Raw genomic sequence first — 20,631 nt, forward strand, 5'->3', positions numbered from 1 at the left:
TGTTAAAAATAAAATTCAGTTGATCTCAAAATCAATTTTCACAATCTCTAATAACTTATACAAACCTTAGACTTGTTTGGGGCAACTTTCGTATTGCTTTCTAAAACGATTTTTACTACAAAAATTTCAAATTCAAGAAATTTTTATACTAGAAAGCTGTTTTAAAAAACAAGAAGAAAGTCGTCCCAAACAAAGCCTCAGGCTTCATTTGGGACGGCTTTCCCACTACTTCTTAAAACAGCTTTTTAGTACAAAAAATAAAATTTACATACTAAAAAACTGCTTTAAGAAACAGTAAGAAAGCCGTTCCAAATAAAACCTTAATGTGCAACTTTTCAAAACTTGATGTACTAATGCTATTAACTAACCTTATTAATCAACAAGAAAGGCATTCCACCATCAAAATCACCTTCAAGTGATAAAATAGAAATGAGATTTATGAAGAAGATAATGCATAAATTTCATCCCTCATCTCCTCCCACAAAGACCATTGAAGTCAATTGACTTAAAAGCTCACCACCACCATTACATTTTCCACAACCTGCATCAACTAAAGAATGCCATTCTTCTAAATCTAATCCCAACTTCCTCTTCACCATCTCCTCCAACACAAAGAAAACCTCATCCATTCTTCCACCTTTAACAAGCCCTGAAATCAAAGAACCAAAAGTCTGTAAACGAGGGCAGTGCCCACTGACCAACATTGCATTCAGAATTCCCAATCCTTTCTCAAATTCTTGAACCTTACAGAATCCATCAATCATGATTCTATACACAGCTGCACTTGGCTTACATCCCTCCTTCACCTGCATCTCCACCAGCACCTTATAAGCCTCATCCATTCTACCATTTTCACATAAATAGTTGATCAAAATGCTGTAAATCACATCATCTGGCTTGATTTTTCGTACTCTCATTTCGGCGAGAAGCGCTTTCATCTCATCGAAGTCATCTCTCCTTCCACAGTCGCTCATTAGCACTCCAAAATTTACTACTTTGGTCTTGCAACCCTGGTATTCCATGTCAAACATGAGCTTCTTTGCTGCAACATACTTTCCAGACGAGCAAAAGGATTTCATTAGAATGGCATAGGTGACGGCATTGGGGTATATCCCTTTCTTAACCATTTCCTCTTTCAAATCCTTGGCTTTGCTCAACTCCCCATTTCGGCCTAAAAAAAGGTTTATGTGAATCAGTCTAGCTTGAACAAGATCTTTTTGTCAGGTATGTAAAATGAACTTAACACAAAAACATAAAACCTCAATTATCTTTGGGACAATAAGGAGAAATTTGAATGGACCGGTCCAGCCGGTCTCTTATGGACCGTATCACACGAAAACAGATGCAGATGTTTCCGCTAGATCCCTTGGAGCATATTAGGAAGGATTTTTGAGGAAAGTAGGAGGGAAATTTGAATGTAGGGGTTGTTTAGGGGTTTCCTTTTGGTTTGTATGCATTAAATAGTTTGTTTTCCTAGGGTTAGAGCATCTGGAATTTGTCTGAAATTCGAGATCTCTTAGGTTTAGGTTTACTTTTGGGCTCTAGCGGCGTCTGGAGATTTGAGAGAGATAGATCGAGAGGATCAATTGTATCTTGCTATTTTTCGTTTCCCTTTTATCTAATAATACAAATTATCTATTATTTTCGTCAATTTGTGTGGAGAAATCTAGCTGTGTTTTTCGAAGATTGATTGGAAATATTTGAGATATACGAGTGTTTCCTATCAAAATTATTAGGCGTAGATAATGTAAGTAAAATAGACATACATTGTATTCCTCTCCTTCAGATCCTTACCTGCAACACCGATGAGCATATTATAAGTGACCACAGACGGGCTGACACCTCTCTTGCGCATTTGATCAAACACTTGTAGGGCACCATCATACCCATCTCTGCTCAACCTTCCCTTCATAACAATGTTATAGGAAACATGATTTGCACGAAGACCAAACTCAGAGCAACGATCAAGGAGACATCTTGATTCATCATGACAGCCGTTGCTAACAAGCGCGTCAAGGAGGTGGTTGAAGGTATGGAGACAAGGAGATCCCTGAGAGCAATTGAAGGAAGGGATGGAGAAGAAGAGTTGGAGGGCTTTGTGAGGGAGGGAAGCGAGAGAGAAGTGGCGGATGAGAGCGGAGAAAAGGGAGTTGGAGCAAGGGATGCGGCGAGAGCGAATGAAGAGGAGGAGGGCGTCGAGCTCGGGGAAGAGGCGGGTGCGGGCGAGGCGGTAAAGGAGCGAAGCGCAGGCGGGGTAGTCGGGGTTGGAGGAGGAAAGGAGGTGGTGGAGGGCGGCGGAGGGGTCTTCGGCGGCGGCGGATTTGAGGGCGTTGTGGGCTGGAGTAGGGTGTTTGGGTAGTGGGGGAGGGCGTCGCCGAGGTTTTGAAAGTGAAGAGCGGCGGAGGCCGGTTCGGATCTTCTGGGTGCGCGTAATCATTTCAGATTTTTGGGTGTCCCCAAAATTTCAGATTTTGTTAAAGATTTTGTTCTTAGAATGATAAGATTATGTGCCAAGCAAGATGGTTTTAATTTTGATTTTGTTTTTTTTTTAAACTAAAAAAACAAAATGAGTCTCTAGGGATTATAGATGATTGAAATAGTTATTTTTTTTAAGGGAAGAGATATTAGAAGATCTAGCATTGATGCTTGATTGGAGATGGTCTATATAGTTCTCTACTTGAAGGAAATTAGAAGATCTAGCAATGTATTTGTAAGAAGAAATTATTCTATGCGGAGACCGAACGCAAAATATCATCCGGAGACCAACTAAAATATGTCATGTCAGTAATATGGAGCCGCGGTACCGATCAAGCGGTAATGTGACACATTCTGATTGATCTCTAGATGACGTTCAACTTCCGCACAGAATAAATTAATCCTCTGAAAGAAGGGGAAAATTGGGTGAACTAGGATAAGCAAGTGAAGGTAGAACAAGGTGACTTGATGCCACCGAGCATTTGGAGAAGATCAAGATTGTCTAACACCTCAAATAGTGGCAAAATCTCCAAAATTCTCTACAGTACAAGAATTTTATATTAGTTACACATGCATAAACAACAGAATTGTGATCCTTTGTGCTTCCACTATTTTGATGGCAAAAAAAAAGAAATACTGAGTGATGTAAAACAGTACATGCAAAGATGAATTTCTTTAAGGAATTTGCACGCTTAATTTTTCAAGAACAATGTTAAATAAAACTTATGCCGATTTAAACGCTAAGATAAAATAATAAGGCGATAAAACAAGCTCAGGCTAAATCACATGCGTGGAAGTTAATATTGTAAACTAGTCAATTACCATGACTTTGCAAACATGATTGGTTCCAACAAAAATCCCTTTCTTAACAACAAGACTAGTTACTATGTTAGAGTCTGCTCAATCAACTCTCTAATTCTAAGGCTTTAGCGGAGAGTAATTAACAAGCTTCTTATGAATCTATTAAAACCATAAGTGAGAAGCAACTAAGAGGATAAAGAGTTGGGGTGATGAGTTACCCAAAGAAATAGGAAAGACAACTCCGGTGGTTGCTTGGGTGCTTGAGAGGAGGTAGACAGCTACCACGAGCCTTCGAGATGTAGCGGGACATCAATATGGACTTTAGAGGCAGCGGGACAACAATAGGAGGTTGCCATGATTGCTGGACAGCAATTTTGATACTTGGAAAATCCTGGACAGCAGATTAAATACAGGAGTCTAAACAGCAGCTTTAGGTTTTTAGAAGTCTTGGACAGCAGCTCTTCTTGTTAGAAATCCCTGGACAGCAATCCAACAATGTCCAAAAAAGTCTGGACAGTGAACGGTATTGTTCTGGAGGACTGGACAGCGAAACTCCTTGCTGAAAAGTTCATGATAGAAATCCTAGAGATGGCCATCAACTTGGAAAATAATTGTATGAAGGCTGGGAGCCCTTGGGCAGCAGATTGGTCTTGTAAAACAGCAACTTTGAAGCTCCAAGTTGCTGGGAAAACAATGACAATTGCTGGAATTTTCTAGCTACAGTCTTAGTAGGCAGAAAACTCCATGTGAGATGGAATTTGGGGAGAGATTTGTGGAGGGAAGTTAATGTATAGGTGATGGAAAGTTTGGCCAGCAGGAGAAAGACGGAAAGTGGCCGGCGGCAAGGTGATGGGCTGCGGGGTTGGGAAGGGTCGGTCGTGGGGGTTGGGTGATGCCAGTGGCTTGGGTAGCCAAAGGTGGCCGGCGGTGGGCTAAGGGGAGGTGAACGGCTTAGTTTGGAAGGCAGGAGGGTCGGGTGGTGGTGGCAAGGGGCTGGATTAGGTGGTCGGCGGTGGTGACTCCAAAGGAGGGGAATTCGATGCAAGGAAAAATAAAAGAAAAGTAAGATAAGAGAATTGCGAACCTTAGAATCCACCAAGATTGACGGGTATTGCAAATCACCCTCCTCGGACTTCTCCTCTCATGAACTCACTAAGAGATCAACATGAACTCACTAAGAGATCAAAAAAACATAAAAATTTCATTATCAATAATTCATCCTCCTTACATGAAGAGGGGGAAGGCTATAAATAACCAACGGACTAAAGAAAATACAAAGACACAATTGCCCCTAAAGCAAACACATGACGAGGCCCTTAAGCAAGGGCATAAACGGAAACAAATACAATAGACTCATAAAACATAAAATAAAATACATCAAATACAATAATAATCAAAAGTAGATCGTGACCGTAGATCATTGATCTTCTGATGTCCTCATCACTGAGAGTTTGTTCAGAAGAACTTTAAATGTAGCGAAAAGTTGATGATTATACAAAAAAAAAAAAAAGGATAATACAAATTACAACTTTGATTATCTTCTTCACTGTCAGCACTGAGATTCGACCAACCAAGTGGCTGCTTTGCTTACTGGCTTCAATAAGCAAATTGAACTCTGAAAGTTTCCAGGCAAGTGCTCATTCATGGCCTTCTGTTTTTACCTTCTTCTTCTTCCCTTCGATTATTCTTTCAACATCACCCTCTTCTGATTTTCGATGTTTCTTTTTCTTCTTAGAAGTTTCATTTGCTCCATTTACTGCTTCAATGGTTTTGGTATCCTCATCCTCTGCATGCTTCAGTTTTTTCTTCTTCCTCTTTTTAGTCTCTGGTTCAGTGGATGCATCTTCATCCACCAAATCAGAAGGTTTAATTTCCACCGGCTCTATTTCCTCAGCCTCATCTTTTGATTTCTTCTTCTTCTTGCTTTTCTTTGTAGAAGGTTCATCAATACCTTTATTTTCTCCAGCTACAATGAACAGCTTAAATAGTGAGTACATTCCAGACTAAAAACTCAATAATCAACCTAAAAAATTAACTGCAATTTGATGCTAAAATGGAACCAGCTGATATATGCGTGTGTAATTGAAACAATAAAAAAGCTTAAAAGTACGTAGTGTTCACTAGAAGGAGAAAAAATTTTATAAAACAGGAAAATACCAGATTCACAATAACGGCAGAATGCACTTTAAGAAAGTATATAGAATACACGGCAGATAAAAACTAGAAATACAATTAAACCTGTACCAGGAAGCAAATGGATTAAAAAAACTGTGTCGAACTTTGATACTGCTTGATTTAAAGCAAATTAAGGCTTTGTTTGGGACGGCTTTCTTAATATTTTCTAAAACAGTTTTTTATACAAAATTTTCAGTTTAAATTTTTTTATACTAAAAAGCTGTTTTAAAAAACAGTAAAAAAGTCATCTCAAACGAAGCCTAAGTATGAAGAACTCCAGATCATTAAATTAGATGAGGTAAAAAGCCCATGAAAAATAGCAAAATAGAGATTGAAAGGAAATCGAGGCTTGTGGGTGAAGCTGTCTGTGGGCATGGTTTTCATTCTGAGATTACATGATATTTTATGTAACAAGAATTTTTTCCCAGATGAAGCTTTCTTTTTCCAGAATCAAACCCCAAAACCTCTACTTTAGAGACGAGAGGCAAAACAACTAAGCTGAACAGTCATAGACTGGTTGTTTGATTTGCTTCAAAAAAAATAAAAAGCACAAACAAGACTTCACCCTGCTGCTTTAAGCAGCTTCAGAATGTAACTTGTTCTCATATGGAGATATAATATATTCAACACTTAAAATAACTTTGGCAAAAAACTGGCTTTTACCATCTTCCCCAGCCAAGCTTTGTGCAATTTCAATGGCAGATTTCATAACATCAACATTCTTGCGAGGTGCAACTCCTTTGTCATAGAAGTCCAATCTCTCCTCAACCTGTTCCCGTAGCTTTTCCCCAAAGACAGTGGTATTAATATCTGAGAAGAAAATTCATCAGCAAAATTTCAGATTAAAATGCAAACTTAATGCTCGGTTATATCTAGATAAAGCTGCTTACCTGAGAAACAATCAATTCGAGAAGCAATTGAACACTTGTTTGCAAGATAACGAGCTAAACGACCTTTATTCCGCGCAGAAGCACGACCAATAAAGGAAGAATGGAAGATAAGGCCATATTTGGGAGTGTTTCCTTTTGTTTTTAGAGCTCTACAAACATAAAACATGTTAAACAAAGTCATAGGAAATAAGACTTCGTTTGGGACGGCTTTTTTGTTGCTTCTTAAAGCAGCTTTCTAGTACAAAAAATTTAATTTTTTACTAAAAATCTGCTTTAACAAGCAATAAAAAAGCCGTCCCAAACGAAGCCTAAATAGCATTGCGGAGCTGCTAGTTAAGCTACTGTTTTTTATGAGTGATAACACATGCAGTTACAGACACTGAATTCAACCAGTAGATTACATAAATGTTACATGAAAGGGGGAACTCTTAGTAAATGTTACCACTAAACAATAAAAATGTATAAGAGAAAGTTCATAATACAAACCTAAAAAGTGCTTTCTCAGCACCAAGTATCTGGAGGGTGGAAGCAGGACACTTGGCTAGATTTGAGAGACTTCCAGCATGAGAAATAAGACGTGCACCGACAACTTCACCAATTAGAGATGTCAAATTTGGTGCTATGTCATTCATTTTTGTGACGAGATACACATATAACTTCTTCCTGTAATCAGATAAGTCCATAACTCTTTGAGCAAACTGCTTGACATTTATCAGATCAATTGGTGAGAGGTCCTGCCCTATAAATAAACAAGAAGAAGGAAGAGTCATTAATGATATTTGAATTAACTGAAATTGAAATAAAACTTTGAGGTTTCTACCCATTGATGCTCTGGCTGCTTCTAAGATTTCATTAGCCTTTTCCTCGTCCCCAATTATATCAGCTAACTGTGGAATTTGATCCTCAGACAAGTTTGATTTGTCCTCCAAAAACATTGCAACTTTGGCATATAAATAGTTATCATTGATAATCTTCACAAGCTCTGGAAAATGCCACGAGTACCACTCCCTAAACAACACCATTGTACTAAACATTAAAAAAAAAAAAGATACCACAACAACTAGCTTTAATAGAATGCTTCTTCTTATTTCTTTTCAGATTGTTTAGCTACAAGTAAGAGGCTGTTTGGATTCAAGTAGGATTTAACTCAAGTGGGATATAATAAATCTTGTAAATCCGGATTTAGTCAAATATCGAGGGTGTTAACTCCTGAAAATTATTTGGCAAGAAAGATGTTAAATTCTGATAAACCCAATAAAATCAATTGGCAATATAACTTAAGATTTAAGGTGACCACTTCACTGAAAATGCAAATTTAATTTGATTTTTTAATTAACATGCTAAGGTGTTTGCTTATAACCCAAGTAAATCCAGATTTATCACACCCAAAGTAAGTTAAATCTTAATTTGGTTAAATCTTGATGAACTCTTTGGCTACTTTAGCATTTAAATTTGTTGATTCAAATAAGATTTTAAAAATATCAAATTGCTTGTTAATATTTTTATTTACTTAATATTAATTATTAAAATTAATTTATTTATGTCTAATTTACATAATTGAATATTATTAAATCTAATTTTATAATTCTTTATCAATCATGATTAGATTATTTAAATCATATTTAAAATATATTAAAACTCTAATTAATTATTAATTAATAAAATTTTAAAATAATGAATCACAAAAAATAGATTTAATCTCTAAATAGAGACTTAAATATCAACTATATATATTGAATTTCCTTATTAAAAAAATTACTGTAAATTGAAAAGAGAAAAAAAAAAGCAAATATAAGAAACATTGGTAGGAGTGAAAACGGAGTAGATGGTATTCTTCTCAGCCATTGCATGTCTATTTCTGTAATTTCTCCTCTTTGATCATTGTCTATGCTCTTCATATAGCCTTAGCACAATCTAGGGTTGGCTTTTTCTTCTCCATTTCTCCGTTGCTACTTCGACGTTGTGTACTTTGCGTGAAGTAGATTTTTTAAAGAGTCGCTAAAGGAAGCTTATTAGCCTCCTTCAACGAGTTGTTCCTATCGGAGCGAAGTCATGATGGGAGCTCACCGAGAAGTTAACAATCTATCACCCCTTTCACGCGCTTCTTCAGTTAAATCCCATAAATTTGTCGGACTATCAGATATACAAAATTAAAGATTTAAGATAAAACAAAGAAGAAAAAGGATTTAAGATTCTGTATGATTTAAAGTTGTCATTTTTTATGTTTGGTAGAATTTAGGCTAAATCTTGCTCAAATCCTGCATCCAAATAGCCCCTAAGGTTTAGTAAATTTTGTAAATTCATACTTTGTAAATCCTGAAGGCATTAAATTCTAAAAAGCTGTTTGGTATGTTAAATGTCAAATCTGGTTAAATCCTAATTACTGTTTGGCAAATATTTTCAAGATTTAGTATTTTAAAAAAAATGAAGAGATGTATAATGAGTGGAAGTGATATCACATATATCCAACTTCCCATGATTTACTAAATTCTCATGATTTACCAAATCAAAGATTTGGCCAAGAAATGGGAAAAAAAAAGGATTGTAGAAGATAGAGGGATTTATGTGACTCAATACAAGTGTTTAGCAAGACTTAGACTAAATACTGGCTGAATTTCATTCAAATTTGCAGTAAAACAGCTCCTAAGCTTTAAAATTTCTTCAAAATGAACGAAAATCAAGTTCCAACAAACCTCACTCTCATGGAGAAAGTATTGATATCTTTATCAAGGGTATCGAGGAGAAAGATTGCCTGAATGACCATGTTATCCACCCTGTTGACATTGAACTTAACTTTGGCCCTGCTATAACTATGGCCCAAACCCAGTTGAGCCTTCTCCAAATCATTTGGCTGCACCAAAAAAAATAACGATAATAATCATAATTTAACACAAACAACACCAGCATCAAACTATCAACACGCCAAAAATCACCGACCTTCAAATCCTGGATGAATCTATCAAAGTGCAGACGGACGCCACGTAGTATCTCCAGGACAAAATCGTTGCTTTGGCATGGAATCTTCGTCACCTCGAAGATCTGCGACCCAACCTTCGGCTCTGCAACTCCAAGACTAAACTTTGGCTTCTTCCCTTCCTTCCTCCTTGGAAGATTGAGCTCTAAGAAGTTCCTCAGCTCGTCGGTCATAATCCCTGCAGCATAGAACAGGCGATCTTGAAAGCTAAGGACGGAAAAGGGAAAGCAAACGTATTTGATTGAGTTAGAGTGAGAGTTACCTTCGGAAATGGCGTTGCACTGGTTGAGGGCATCGATAGCTGAGGAGAAGGGGCTAAAGGCTACAAGGCGAACGACCTTGCCGAACCGATTGAGGTCGAGTACTGATTCACGTACGGCATCGATGCTCTGGCCGATCTCGTCGATGCCATGAGCGAGGAAGAGAGAGTAGCCGGAGGCCGATTCGAATAGCAGATAGAGCGCCATTGATGTGCGATGAGCGAGACCCAAGAGCCCCCTCCCTCGCTTAGGGTTTTAGGGGATTTGGGCTCGTGGGAGTTCTAGATTAAGGGAAAATTACTGGCGGGTTTGCTAGTTTTTGTTTTTCAACATTTATTTCTATTTTAGATGTTTTATTTTAATGCCTTGATGTAATTTTATAAGTTTTATATTTTTTTTTATAATATTTAGTATAGTGAAATTATTTTTCTTAATAATAAATCTTCATGTGTAAATTCAATGTAGATAAAAATTAAATTAAATATATTGATAATATTTTTTTAAGCTTTTATCAACTAAATTAAGGACCATTTAATTTGTTGAAAAAATAATGTGTAAAAGAAATACAATATTAAATAAATTCATTATAGAGTAAATTTAGTAGATTTAATTTATTAAAGTTATTTAATAAGATGTAAAATAAATATATGAGATTTTTTAAATATTTGATTTGGAGCAAATTGAATTCCAATGAAGTGATTGGAGTGGCCTGTGACTATCATGCAACAACCTCTTATTGGTGGTAGTAGGCGAGCTACGACGACAAGCAAAAGGCGATGGGTTTGCAGTCAACATTTAGAGCTGATGAGCGACCATTGTGGCAGTTGGTAATGACGAAGGTGTGGCTAGCAAAAACTTGCTACGACGATGACAAAAGTTTTACAATGTTCTTGAAAATATGTCAAATCTATTGATTTTTTAATACAACAAAATTGAACTAAATTGTGAATTCTAAATTGACCGATGAATTACATTACATTTGAAATTCACCTAATAAAAAACTTAAGAATTATCAGAATGCATTACAATACAAATGAAACCAGCCAAATGATCCCAAATTAGGGTAAAACTTGATGAGATAAAATAAAATATTTTTCTTTTATAACTTGATCTTTGGCAATCATACTATATTACTATGTAATAACATGATCTTATTATATCATGTGCATGACATTTTTGGTATTTCATGCAATTGCGCTGTATGATGGCTTGATCAGCTATGTAATTGTAGTATATGGCTTGATCAGCTAGTTTGATCGAATAAAAATAATGTCTCTTGGGAATCATTATAGTGAACTAATTGTATAGTGCAATCATGCAATTGCGCTGTATGATTGGACCAAAAATTTTATTACAAGTATTTAAAATTTTTAATCAAATCCACTTAATATAAATATATTTTTATTAACCCTAAAATATACTGAGATTACTTATTTGAGACCAATATCCATGAAGGACATAGGGAATGAAGAAAAGCACTCCTTATGTGGAGTAGAAGGAAAGAGTTTGTTGGAATTTTTAAATAGAGGACCAGGGGTATCAATTCGGGTCAATACTTAATTATTTAGTATAGAGAAATTATTTTTTTAATAACAAATATTCATGTACGATACACACCGCACTGTATGATGCCATAAGAAATTAATTTAATTTATAATCAAATATCTAAGAGGGAATTACATCCAATGTTAGTGAATAAAGATAATGTCTCTTGGGAAAAATTATTAGGTGCGGAGTGTGTACCGTCCGCACAAATATGAGTACCTAGCGGTACCCGCTGGGTACCGAGTGCCGGTACCTAGAGCGAAATAAAGTTTGTGCGGACGGTTCTCCCCGTCCGCCTCCGCACCTAATAATCTCTCAGTAGAATCACTATAGTGAATTATTTGTACAGTACAATCATGCAATCGTGCTCCATGATTGGGCCAAAAAAATTTATTACAAGTATTTAAGATTTTTAATCAAATCCACTTAATATAAATATATTTTTATTACCACTAAAATATACTGAGATTATTGTTATTTGAGACTAATATCCATGAAGAGCATAGGGAATGAAGAAAAGCACACCTCATGTGGAGTAGAAGTAAAGAGTTTGGAGGAATTTTTAAATAGAGGACTTAGGGAGTGAACTTAGACTTGTAGAGCAAATCAAAATAAAAATTTGGCTTCTCTCTCTCTCTCTCTTGCACTTTATTTCATTGTATTACTTACAATATTTGAAATTTGACTTTGGTATATTGAAGTTTTCAAAATTAACTTAAAATCTTTTCATCCAAAAATTTTTAAAAGACACCAATTAATCCCCCATTTTTGGGTGTGCTACACACTTCAATATCGATCATTATTGATAGTTATCGTCAACATTGATCGCTGGAAAATTTTTTGGAGTTCTTCATACCCTAAAACTTGTAATTTTAACTCATTTCAGTAAAAGAATGAGAGCTTTTTAGGCGGGTATCAAATTTGATAATTTTATTCGAAATCTCCAAATTCTCGTTAGAAGACTTGTGTTGATTCTCTCAATCAAATACCTGTTTTAAGCATTTAAGTGCCTTAAAGATATTATAATTGAATGATTTTGGACTTCTTGGATTTCTCTCATTGAGATTTTTTTTTTCTCTTTTAGCAAGCAAAATTTAGAGATGCTTTGATTTCTAAAATAATATAATGATATTTTCAATTATGATCAAGTGCTTGATTTGGGGGCATTTGGATTCAAATCAAAACACTTTTGATGTCATTGGGCTTTTCTCATTGGAAACTTTATTTCTACTATGAAATCATATTTTGAATGGTACTCAATTTGATTTTACTAATTTTTAATCTAAATATTGCATTCAGATTTGTGACTGATCAGATGATACGAGACATTAGCATTGAAAATTCTTAGAGATAAAATTGCGGAGGGACATTTCATTCTATATCACCTCCTAGCATTACAAGATTGTATTTGATCTCGCCGCTCAACTATGAATGGTTGTTGCATTTGAGGAGGTTGTGCCATTTAGACTTGTAAGTTCTTGTCCTAAAATCATCTTATTAGCAAAAATGTCTTATTAAGCACGTGTTATTTTGTTCATAGAAATGAGTGTAAGATCAACATCTCTTATGCTCCTACATAATGGACAACTAACTATTGATGTTCAATTTTTACCAACATATATTGGTGGTCGAAATCATCCTTTACAATTTCCAACAAACACAAAATTAGAGTAGCTTAAGTTAAGAGTACTTAGAGCACTCAAGTACAACACATATCTGTTCACAATAAAGCTATTGTGGCATCTTCCAATAGGGAACAATTTCGTCGCATCTCATGTCTATGATGATGATGTTTGTGAAGCTTTGTTGGGTCATGTTGCTAGATAATTTCTTATTCTATAAGTGGAAGTTGAAGAGAGAAGTGGAAAGTAATGGTGAAATTTATCACTAAACACACAACACTCAACCCTACCTTCCATTCCCCTGTACCCATGCCATCTCCAGCCAACACCACTTCCTCTATTCCAATTGACTAGCCACCTCAACCCATCTGTCACCCTATGATTACCCGTCACCAAACTGGCCATCTTAAACCAAAGGCATCCTTTGACTTACAACATACAGTTGTTCCACTATCACTAACCTCCTTTTCATAAGCTAACAAGTATCCTGCTTGGAGATCTACAATATCAACTGAATTTTAGTCTTACCAGCAACAAGACCATGATCAGAACGTACTTGGTTGCAAATGGTTGTATAAAACCAAGTTCAACTCAAATGGCTCTATATCTCAACACAAAGCTAGACATGTGGCACAAGGTTTCAAATAAGAATAGTAACATAGCTTCGTGCAAAAAAGTTCCACATGACATTCGTCATCAGATGCAAGAGAATCTAAGAGAAATAGTCAAGAAAAATCATTTAGATGGATTTATGGATATAACTTTTGATGCTTCAAATCTAGGAGATGACTTCTAGATTTATTTTGATATTTATGTTTGAATTTTGAAGCTTACTTCATATAAAATTATGAACATTTTGTGTGATGACAAAAGTTATGCATTTGTTTATGTTTTATTGACTTATTTGAAGAGACACTTATAGTATATGCTATTTGTTTATGTTTCATAAACTTAATTGATGTCATGTTTTTGTTATTTTAATTAGGAGCTATGAAAATAGAATGTTGAATGAATGAATTACAGGAAAATTTGATTTTTATTTTATTTTTTAAATAATATTATGATTTATTACGTCATCCGGTTCGACCCCGGTTCGACCGGTCGAACAGTGAACCTCTCCTTCCACCGGTTCATTGCCCGGTCCGGTTCTGAAAACCTTGATTGTAATTGAATTGGGCGGTTCTTAAGAACCCGGTCAGCCTGTTCAACCCGCGGTTCAAACCGGTTTTCACCGGTTTGATGCTAGACCGATTTCCTAAGAAGACCAAACCGGCCTTAGGACCGGTTCACGGTTGAACCTATCGAACCGGCCGGTCCGGTTTGGTTTTCAAAGCCATGATTTTAAGATCTTCAATACCCAACTCATGTGTGTCGACTACATAAAGTTATTTAAGGACTCAAAGCAATCACCTCTCACCTTCTCCACACACTTAATGCAATATGGTTTCAAACAAAGCAAAGCTAATTCTTCCTTGCTTCTAATTCATATAGGATCTATTTCCATATACTTATTGGTTTATATAGATGATCTTCTACTTACAGGTAATGATCACCCTAAGATTGATCTTCTGCATCAGAACTTGCACTCAACATTTCGTATAAGAAACCTTGACACGATCTCATTTTTCTTGGCATTCAAATAATACATCAACCCAATCGCTTATTGCTTTGCCAATCTTACTATATTGATGAATTGCTTGACAAATATGACATGCTCCATTGCAAAACAGCTCAAAGCCCTCTACCCTCAAAACTATCAACCCCTACCAAAACCTTAGAACCTTTTCAACATCCAGACCTTTATAAAAAAAAAAAAAGGTTGGCTCACTTCACTATATTACAATCACTAAGCCAGACATTTCATTTGTAGTTAGTTAATCACATGTGTCAACATATGCCCAAACCATATCAACTCCACTTCCAAAAACTAAACTGAGCGATGCGATACTTAAATGATACTATCAATCATGTTCTATACATTACTTTAGCATCTCTAGAACTTCGTTCATATGTAGATTCTAATTGGGCAGCCAACCCCATTAAATGTCGATCAATCTCTAGCTTTTGTGCCTTTCCAGGTGGAAATTGATTATCATGGCATGTGAAGAAGCAATCAACCGTTGCCTAATCATCTTCAAAGGAAAAATATCGTGCATTAGTTGCTGTTGCTAGTGATATTATGGCTACGTAGATTACTTAATGAGTTTCATATTACAATTTCTGCCCCAACTCCAATTTATTGTCACAATGTTTCTGCACTTGCCTTGGCAAATAACCCAGTTTTTCATGCTCGTACTAAACATATAAAGGTTGGTTATCATTTCATTTGCGATTGCATTAAAGCAAAACATGTCACTGTACCAATTTTTCATGCTCGTACTAAACATATAAAGGTTGGTTATCATTTCATTTGCGATTGCATTAAAGCAAAACATGTCACTGTACATTATGTAGAATCGCAAGACCAGCCAACGAATATCTTCACCAAAGCATTATCTTCCACTTGATTCCTACAGATGTTATCCAAGTTAACAATTCAAGAGCCATCTTCTTCTTCTTCTTTGACTCCTGCAGATTTAAAGTACTATCGTTAATTGAGATTGTCAAAAAAATAATGATTAAAATCTATTACTTTATTAAAATAATTTATTTTAGAGTAGTGGATTGTTGCTAACAACTTTCAAAACAAAGGTTTATTATGGTTATAATGTCATTGCGAATTTAACTATTTTTCCATATTGCAAAATGCAAACGTGCATAATATGATTAGGTTGCATTGACATACCATTTTCAGTGAGAATAATTTTGGGATCCTATTATGGTGATCACAAGGTGAGTCATAGTGAGAAAACTATATATAGACATTTAAGAGGTATAATGATGAGCGTTGAAGAATGATGTTGAAGTTATATATTGCAATGCAAGAGATTATATTTATGTCTTTGGAGAAATAGATGACAAAGTCATAGTATAAGTGACATTATCGATCATTTGGATTCTTGATGCTTGAACGAAGTGGGTGCTTTTTGAATTTTTCATGTGAGGCAAAATTTAAGATTGTTGCACACATTTAACTGAAAAAGTCAATTTATCATGAAATAAATTGTTATTTGTTAACCCATATTTATTGAAATTTATGCATTTCTTGAGCTCGTAAAAATTTGAAATTGTCATTAAAATATTCTATAATTGATAAGAATAAATTAAGCTTATTTTATTCCTATAAAATATATCTATTAAGAATTAGCTATGTGCTCTTTACAGACCTGCTAATAGTCCCACATCTGTACTACGCTAGAAATAGCTTTGTTTATATAATAACATCACGGCTGCTCAATTGTCTCTTCGGAGACATCCGATAAAATTGGAACGATACAGAGAAGATTAGCATGGCCCCTGCGCAAGGATGACACGCATAAATCGAGAAATGGTCCAAATTTTTTTGTTCTCGAAGGTTTTGAAGATTCTCACTAGGTTTTCGTTCGCTCATCCTTGCAAATTTTTTTTTTATTCGTAAGGTTTTGAAGATTCTCATTAGGTTTTCGTTCGCTCATCCTTCCAAAGTTCTTATGTTTTTGTTCTCTTATTTGATCATAACTTCTGTAATTTCTATTCCGTCTTCTCCGTCTTTCTGATTTTAACCAAAATTTCCTTGAATCGTGCGCGCTTCAAATCTACGGCTTAAATTCTTTATTTTAGTTCCTCACGGTGTCTGTGCTGAATTGATTTTTAAGATAAACACTTCATTTTTATTTTTTTATCTTTAATTTTATGATTTCTACCTTATGATCATCAGGTCATTTTCCTCTTCTCTAGTTTTTATCTTCCGACAATCCAAAATACTCATTTCTCATATGTTAATTTTCTTTTACCTCAAAATTTTCATTGATGGCATTCCGCTTTTGTTCCTTGAATCATTTCTGGTAAGTTTTCTGTAAATTATTCTTTTTTTACGTGATGATCTTCTTGATAAGTTCTGTTCTTAGTTTCTTCATTGTATATTATTTTAAATTTTTTATTGCTTGCTGTCAGGTTTTATTTTTTTCAAGGCTTGTTTGGATGTATTACTCCATTGTTTACTGCTGCAAACCGAATTAATAATGTGAAGCTTCTGTGGAATTTCAAAAAGTCACTCTTTATGTTTGTATTTTCGAAATAATAAGTATCAGTCTTGATATAAGCTTTCGTGAGTCAGATGAACATATTCTCTTGTTAGTTTATTATCCAAAATTGAAAGTGCTTACTTGGTGAATGGCTGATACAGAAGAAATGGTCATTTTTATACAAGTTGGCAACATAACGGCTTAGCAAAGGATGAACTTGTATAAGAGAAGCTTCATTAGCTAGAGAGGAGCTGAATTGTTCTTTTATATGTATTTTTGCACATCATCACTTTTGTAAAGCATAAAATAACTCAATAAATGGGAATTTCCTTGTTTGAATTGATTTATCAAGCATGATGCATGTATTTTAATCTCACAATGGAGGTTTGTCTAATTAGGGAAAAAATTTTCATGGTTATAAATTTTACCGGCTGTTTTTCATGTTAGGATGCTTATTAAACACTGCACAAAATTTATTTTGAAGTGAAATTATGTGGTTGAGATTCAATGGATGTTTAAGGCTTCGTTTGGGACGGCTTTCTTATTGCTTCTTAAAGTAGCTTTCTTGTACTAAAATAAAAATTTTTGTACTTGAAAGCTGCTTTATGAAACAGTAAAAAAGCAGCCCCAAATGAAACCTAAATCTTGAAAACGTGAAGAAAAGCAGTTTAGAATGAGTTTTCTTGTCATTGGATTTAATTTGAGATTAGTGTGATTCATGAATGATCAATCAACTCTTATGTTGCTCTCATGTCAAAGTAAATTTAATAGTCAGAAAAGTCATCCTAAGTAAATTTGAGTTAGGATATTCTTACTAAAAAAATTTCTCTAGAAAACATAGAAAACTCATCCTTTTTTGGTTTCCTGTTGTTTTCTGTAGAACCAAACCATTTATTCACTATTGAATTATTATTAACCATTGTCAACCCTTTTCTGTCCACCTCTCCATCATTACAAAATTTGGTATTGTTTTATTACTTGTATTAGACTAATTATTTAAGAATTATTTTTTTTTTTCTCTTATCATATGGTCTTCAGTTGGTACATAGCTTGGTTTCCTATCATTTCGTTTAAATAATTTGACAGAGAGCTGAAATGTACCATTTTATGTTCAATTTACATCCAGGTCCAAGCATCATGTGCCAACCCTTGGTGCAGACTACAGAACAATGAGCCTTTAAGTTGTACATAGAGAAATATTAGCGAAAGTAAGTATCTTGGATTAATCAATACAATATTTTGATATGAGATTGTAATAAATAGTTCTCCTGGTCTTCCTATTCTTCTCCAAAGTAAACACAAATTTTAGAGGAAAATTTGTAATCTTCTTTTGCCCTTACAAGCCAGTTTTATGCCTGTTGATGTCAATTAAAGATATTGTATAGCATGATGCTATAGTTGCTGTGTGATCAAGATCTTATCTGGTACACAACTTGGATACAAATCCTTTATTTGTTAGTTATTTGTGTGTAGGAAATGATTTTTTATTTACCATATATTATATCTCATCTTTTTCTCAATAGATGTTACTCTTTCTTTTCATATAATTTTTTCTTTTTAATTTTTTCACACATTCATCTTAATATTTTTCATTTGTGCCATACATAACTTAGATATCAATGACTTTTGTTGAATAAAAATTTGTTCATGGAAGATTCCTGGACTTACTAGCAGGTCTACTTAGAGAGCAAATAAACTTGTGAGCAAGAATGGAGAGTATAGAAGAAGAAGAGTAGAGAAGGACTAGACGTCTGAGATAAATAGAAAATTCCCTACTATCCAAGAGACTCCTTTTGATAACATTTTTTCGTATATCTTGAACAGTGTCGATTGCCTCTTATTTATCGGATCTAGATGGCTGCAAGAAAGGGCTACATGAAAAAGGAAAAAAGAAATATGATGCTACACCACTCTACACACACGATTCGGATCCATACAACATCATTAGCCAAATTGTAGTTTTATAAAATTATATTTAAGTCTTCATGATATTCTCTATTCCTAACTTTTGAGATATATCCAGCTTAATCATTTAACATTAACTGTAAAAGTTATGTCATCATCTTTATCTTCATTCTTCTGTTTAATACATCCAAGATACTGAATCTATCTTTCCTTAATATCATCTTATCTTCTAATAATATTAAATGATAATTGGTAACATTATGTATGCTTGTTTGCTTGGTTACTTTTATCTGGAAACTTCACTGAGAAGCTGTGGCAATGGGTTGATTTACCTGAGAGAGTGATGTGTAGGGTAGCATTCTTGAGATAGCCAGAGTAGTGATAAATTCCCTTTTGTATTCATAATCCTCTAAGCTATTTCTTATTTTTGTGTTCCTTCTCTTATCTGATTCAATTTTATTGTATTCATCTGTATCATTCTGCTGCACAGGTGTTAGAGCTTAGTAGTGCCCTCGACTCTTGTGGTGCCTACAGATGTATACTGACTGAGCATGAAACACTTTAGGTATGCTTGAATTCCTGCTACTGAGGCTCCCATCATATTTAAGTTCTGTTTACTGTCTCATATTTTCTTAATCAATTTTTCTGAAGTTTGCAAGAATTCCTAGAGAAGCAATTAGGGAGATCCTGGAAGGGATTCATATGTAAAGGAAGTGTAATCATGACTTATCACCATGTATATACAACTTCAGGAACTGGTTTCCAAAGAATGTATTGCAAGGGGTTCTCTTTGATGTTCCATATGATTTGCTGACTTAGAAGATCCAAAGTTGTTCATGAAACTTAGGCTTTGTGATTGGGACATCTTTTTATTGCTTTTAAATAAGCTTTTTAGCTCAAATTTTTTTTTTTTCAAAAAAATTTTGTGCTAAAAAGTTACGTTATAAAACAATAAAAAATGTATCTTAAACGAGAAAAATTACAACATGCTGTTACCAGACGTCATCCGGAGGTGTTTCAGGACACGGTAGATCACCATTTTGTTGTGTACCGAGTGACGTTACGCATCCTGATTCACCTTCGAATGGTCCGGTGACCGCACATACTAATTTCTCTTGAATAAAGAATAAGCTTTATTGGTATGTTGACACAAAGGAATATTAGGTGCCTCTTTTTAGAAAAATGAAACCTGAGATGCCAAATAGCATTGTTCAGCCCTCTTATGCAATGTTGAGTGTTTGAAATTGTTGTTGTGCCTGTCTTGACCTTTTTAGAACTGTCCATATTTCATAGGTTGGTGGTTGTGATTTCAATTTTAATTTTATTCAAATTTTATAGGTCAACTTGGAAAGAAAAACTCTTTTCATTCAAATATCAAAGAGATTGGTTGAAGACCTGTTATCATCATATCAATGGTGAACTTGATTAGCACCTGTGAGTACACCTGTTTCAGAACCCATGTGCAAACACAAGCAGGATTTTGGAATATGATATAGAATTTGCTTAAGTATCTCTTATTCCGCAAATTCTTTTTTTGTAAGGTAATTTGTACAATTAATAAATCCTTAGAAAATATTTATTTGGAATGATTATGGATTTGTTTAGGACGGAGTTCTCATTGTTTTGCTTTTCAGATGACAACTATAATTTCGTTGCTACATTTTTTTACTCTTTTGTAAATTGTTAATGTGCGGAAGCTTTAATAAATTAGTTATTCTATTTATTAAAAATGAATAAATTTATATTTGTAATATTACAATAGCTCTCAAAAAGTTATTTTTCTCACAATTAACTTTATAAAATGCTGAAATCGACACAAACAAACTCTAACTATCACTTATTCGAGAAATTATTTTGTGCGAAGTTCGGATGGGAAGAACC

General features: G+C 34.7%; 2 protein-coding genes, 1 long non-coding RNA gene and 1 other non-coding gene across 7 annotated transcripts; 2 read left to right on the forward strand and 2 right to left on the reverse strand.

Moving 5' to 3' along the window:
- Positions 1-416: 416 nt before the first annotated feature.
- Positions 417-2,489, reverse strand: LOC110102898 (pentatricopeptide repeat-containing protein At1g07740, mitochondrial). The gene is made up of 2 exons (XM_020831404.2): positions 1,795-2,489; positions 417-1,171 (listed from the first exon to the last, which is right to left on the reverse strand). Exons 1-2 carry the CDS (start codon positions 2,435-2,437, stop codon positions 462-464), a joined length of 1,353 nt encoding a protein of 450 aa, XP_020687063.2. The 5' UTR covers positions 2,438-2,489; the 3' UTR covers positions 417-461.
- Positions 2,490-4,605: 2,116 nt separating this feature from the next.
- On the reverse strand, positions 4,606-9,870 carry LOC110102909 (nucleolar protein 56). Its single transcript, XM_020831424.2, has 8 exons — positions 9,578-9,870; positions 9,279-9,493; positions 9,035-9,192; positions 7,162-7,349; positions 6,828-7,080; positions 6,342-6,490; positions 6,115-6,261; positions 4,606-5,242 (listed from the first exon to the last, which is right to left on the reverse strand). Exons 1-8 carry the CDS (start codon positions 9,780-9,782, stop codon positions 4,914-4,916), a joined length of 1,644 nt encoding a protein of 547 aa, XP_020687083.1. The 5' UTR covers positions 9,783-9,870; the 3' UTR covers positions 4,606-4,913.
- A 6,193-nt stretch (positions 9,871-16,063) lies between these two features.
- On the forward strand, positions 16,064-20,357 carry LOC110102893. 4 transcript variants are annotated; one of them, XR_003703012.1, is made up of 3 exons: positions 16,064-16,216; positions 17,972-18,053; positions 19,241-20,357. It is a non-coding gene; the product is annotated as an uncharacterized LOC110102893 (long non-coding RNA). The 4 variants fall into 4 exon arrangements; XR_003703014.1 differs by lacking the exon at positions 16,064-16,216 and adding an exon at positions 16,223-16,665; XR_003703013.1 differs by lacking the exon at positions 16,064-16,216 and having other exon boundaries at positions 16,672-18,053; positions 19,241-19,315; positions 20,089-20,357.
- Positions 16,082-16,184, forward strand: LOC114581162. The gene has a single exon (XR_003703020.1). It is a non-coding gene; the product is annotated as a U6 spliceosomal RNA (small nuclear RNA).
- Positions 20,358-20,631: the final 274 nt, after the last annotated feature.

The sequence above is a fragment of the Dendrobium catenatum genome, unplaced genomic scaffold (genome assembly GCF_001605985.2).
Source record: "Dendrobium catenatum unplaced genomic scaffold, ASM160598v2 fragScaff_scaffold_1567, whole genome shotgun sequence".
In the NCBI taxonomy this organism is placed as follows: Eukaryota; Viridiplantae; Streptophyta; class Magnoliopsida; order Asparagales; family Orchidaceae; genus Dendrobium; species Dendrobium catenatum.

What these genes read in the sequence shown, in the direction of transcription:
- LOC110102898 (XM_020831404.2), bottom strand. Translation starts at nt 2,437, where the DNA reads ATGATTACGCGCACCCAGAAGATCCGAACCGGCCTCCGCCGCTCTTCA. An exon ending in TATGCTCATCGGTGTTGCAG is followed by an intron (nt 1,172 to 1,794) that starts GTAAGGATCTGA and finishes ACCTTTTTTTAG; the next exon opens with GCCGAAATGGGGAGTTGAGC.
- LOC110102909 (XM_020831424.2), bottom strand. Translation starts at nt 9,782, where the DNA reads ATGGCGCTCTATCTGCTATTCGAATCGGCCTCCGGCTACTCTCTCTTC. An exon ending in AGCAGCCAGAGCATCAATGG is followed by an intron (nt 7,081 to 7,161) that starts GTAGAAACCTCA and finishes GTTTATTTATAG; the next exon opens with GGCAGGACCTCTCACCAATT. An exon ending in AAGCTTGGCTGGGGAAGATG is followed by an intron (nt 5,243 to 6,114) that starts GTAAAAGCCAGT and finishes TGTTCATTGTAG; the next exon opens with CTGGAGAAAATAAAGGTATT.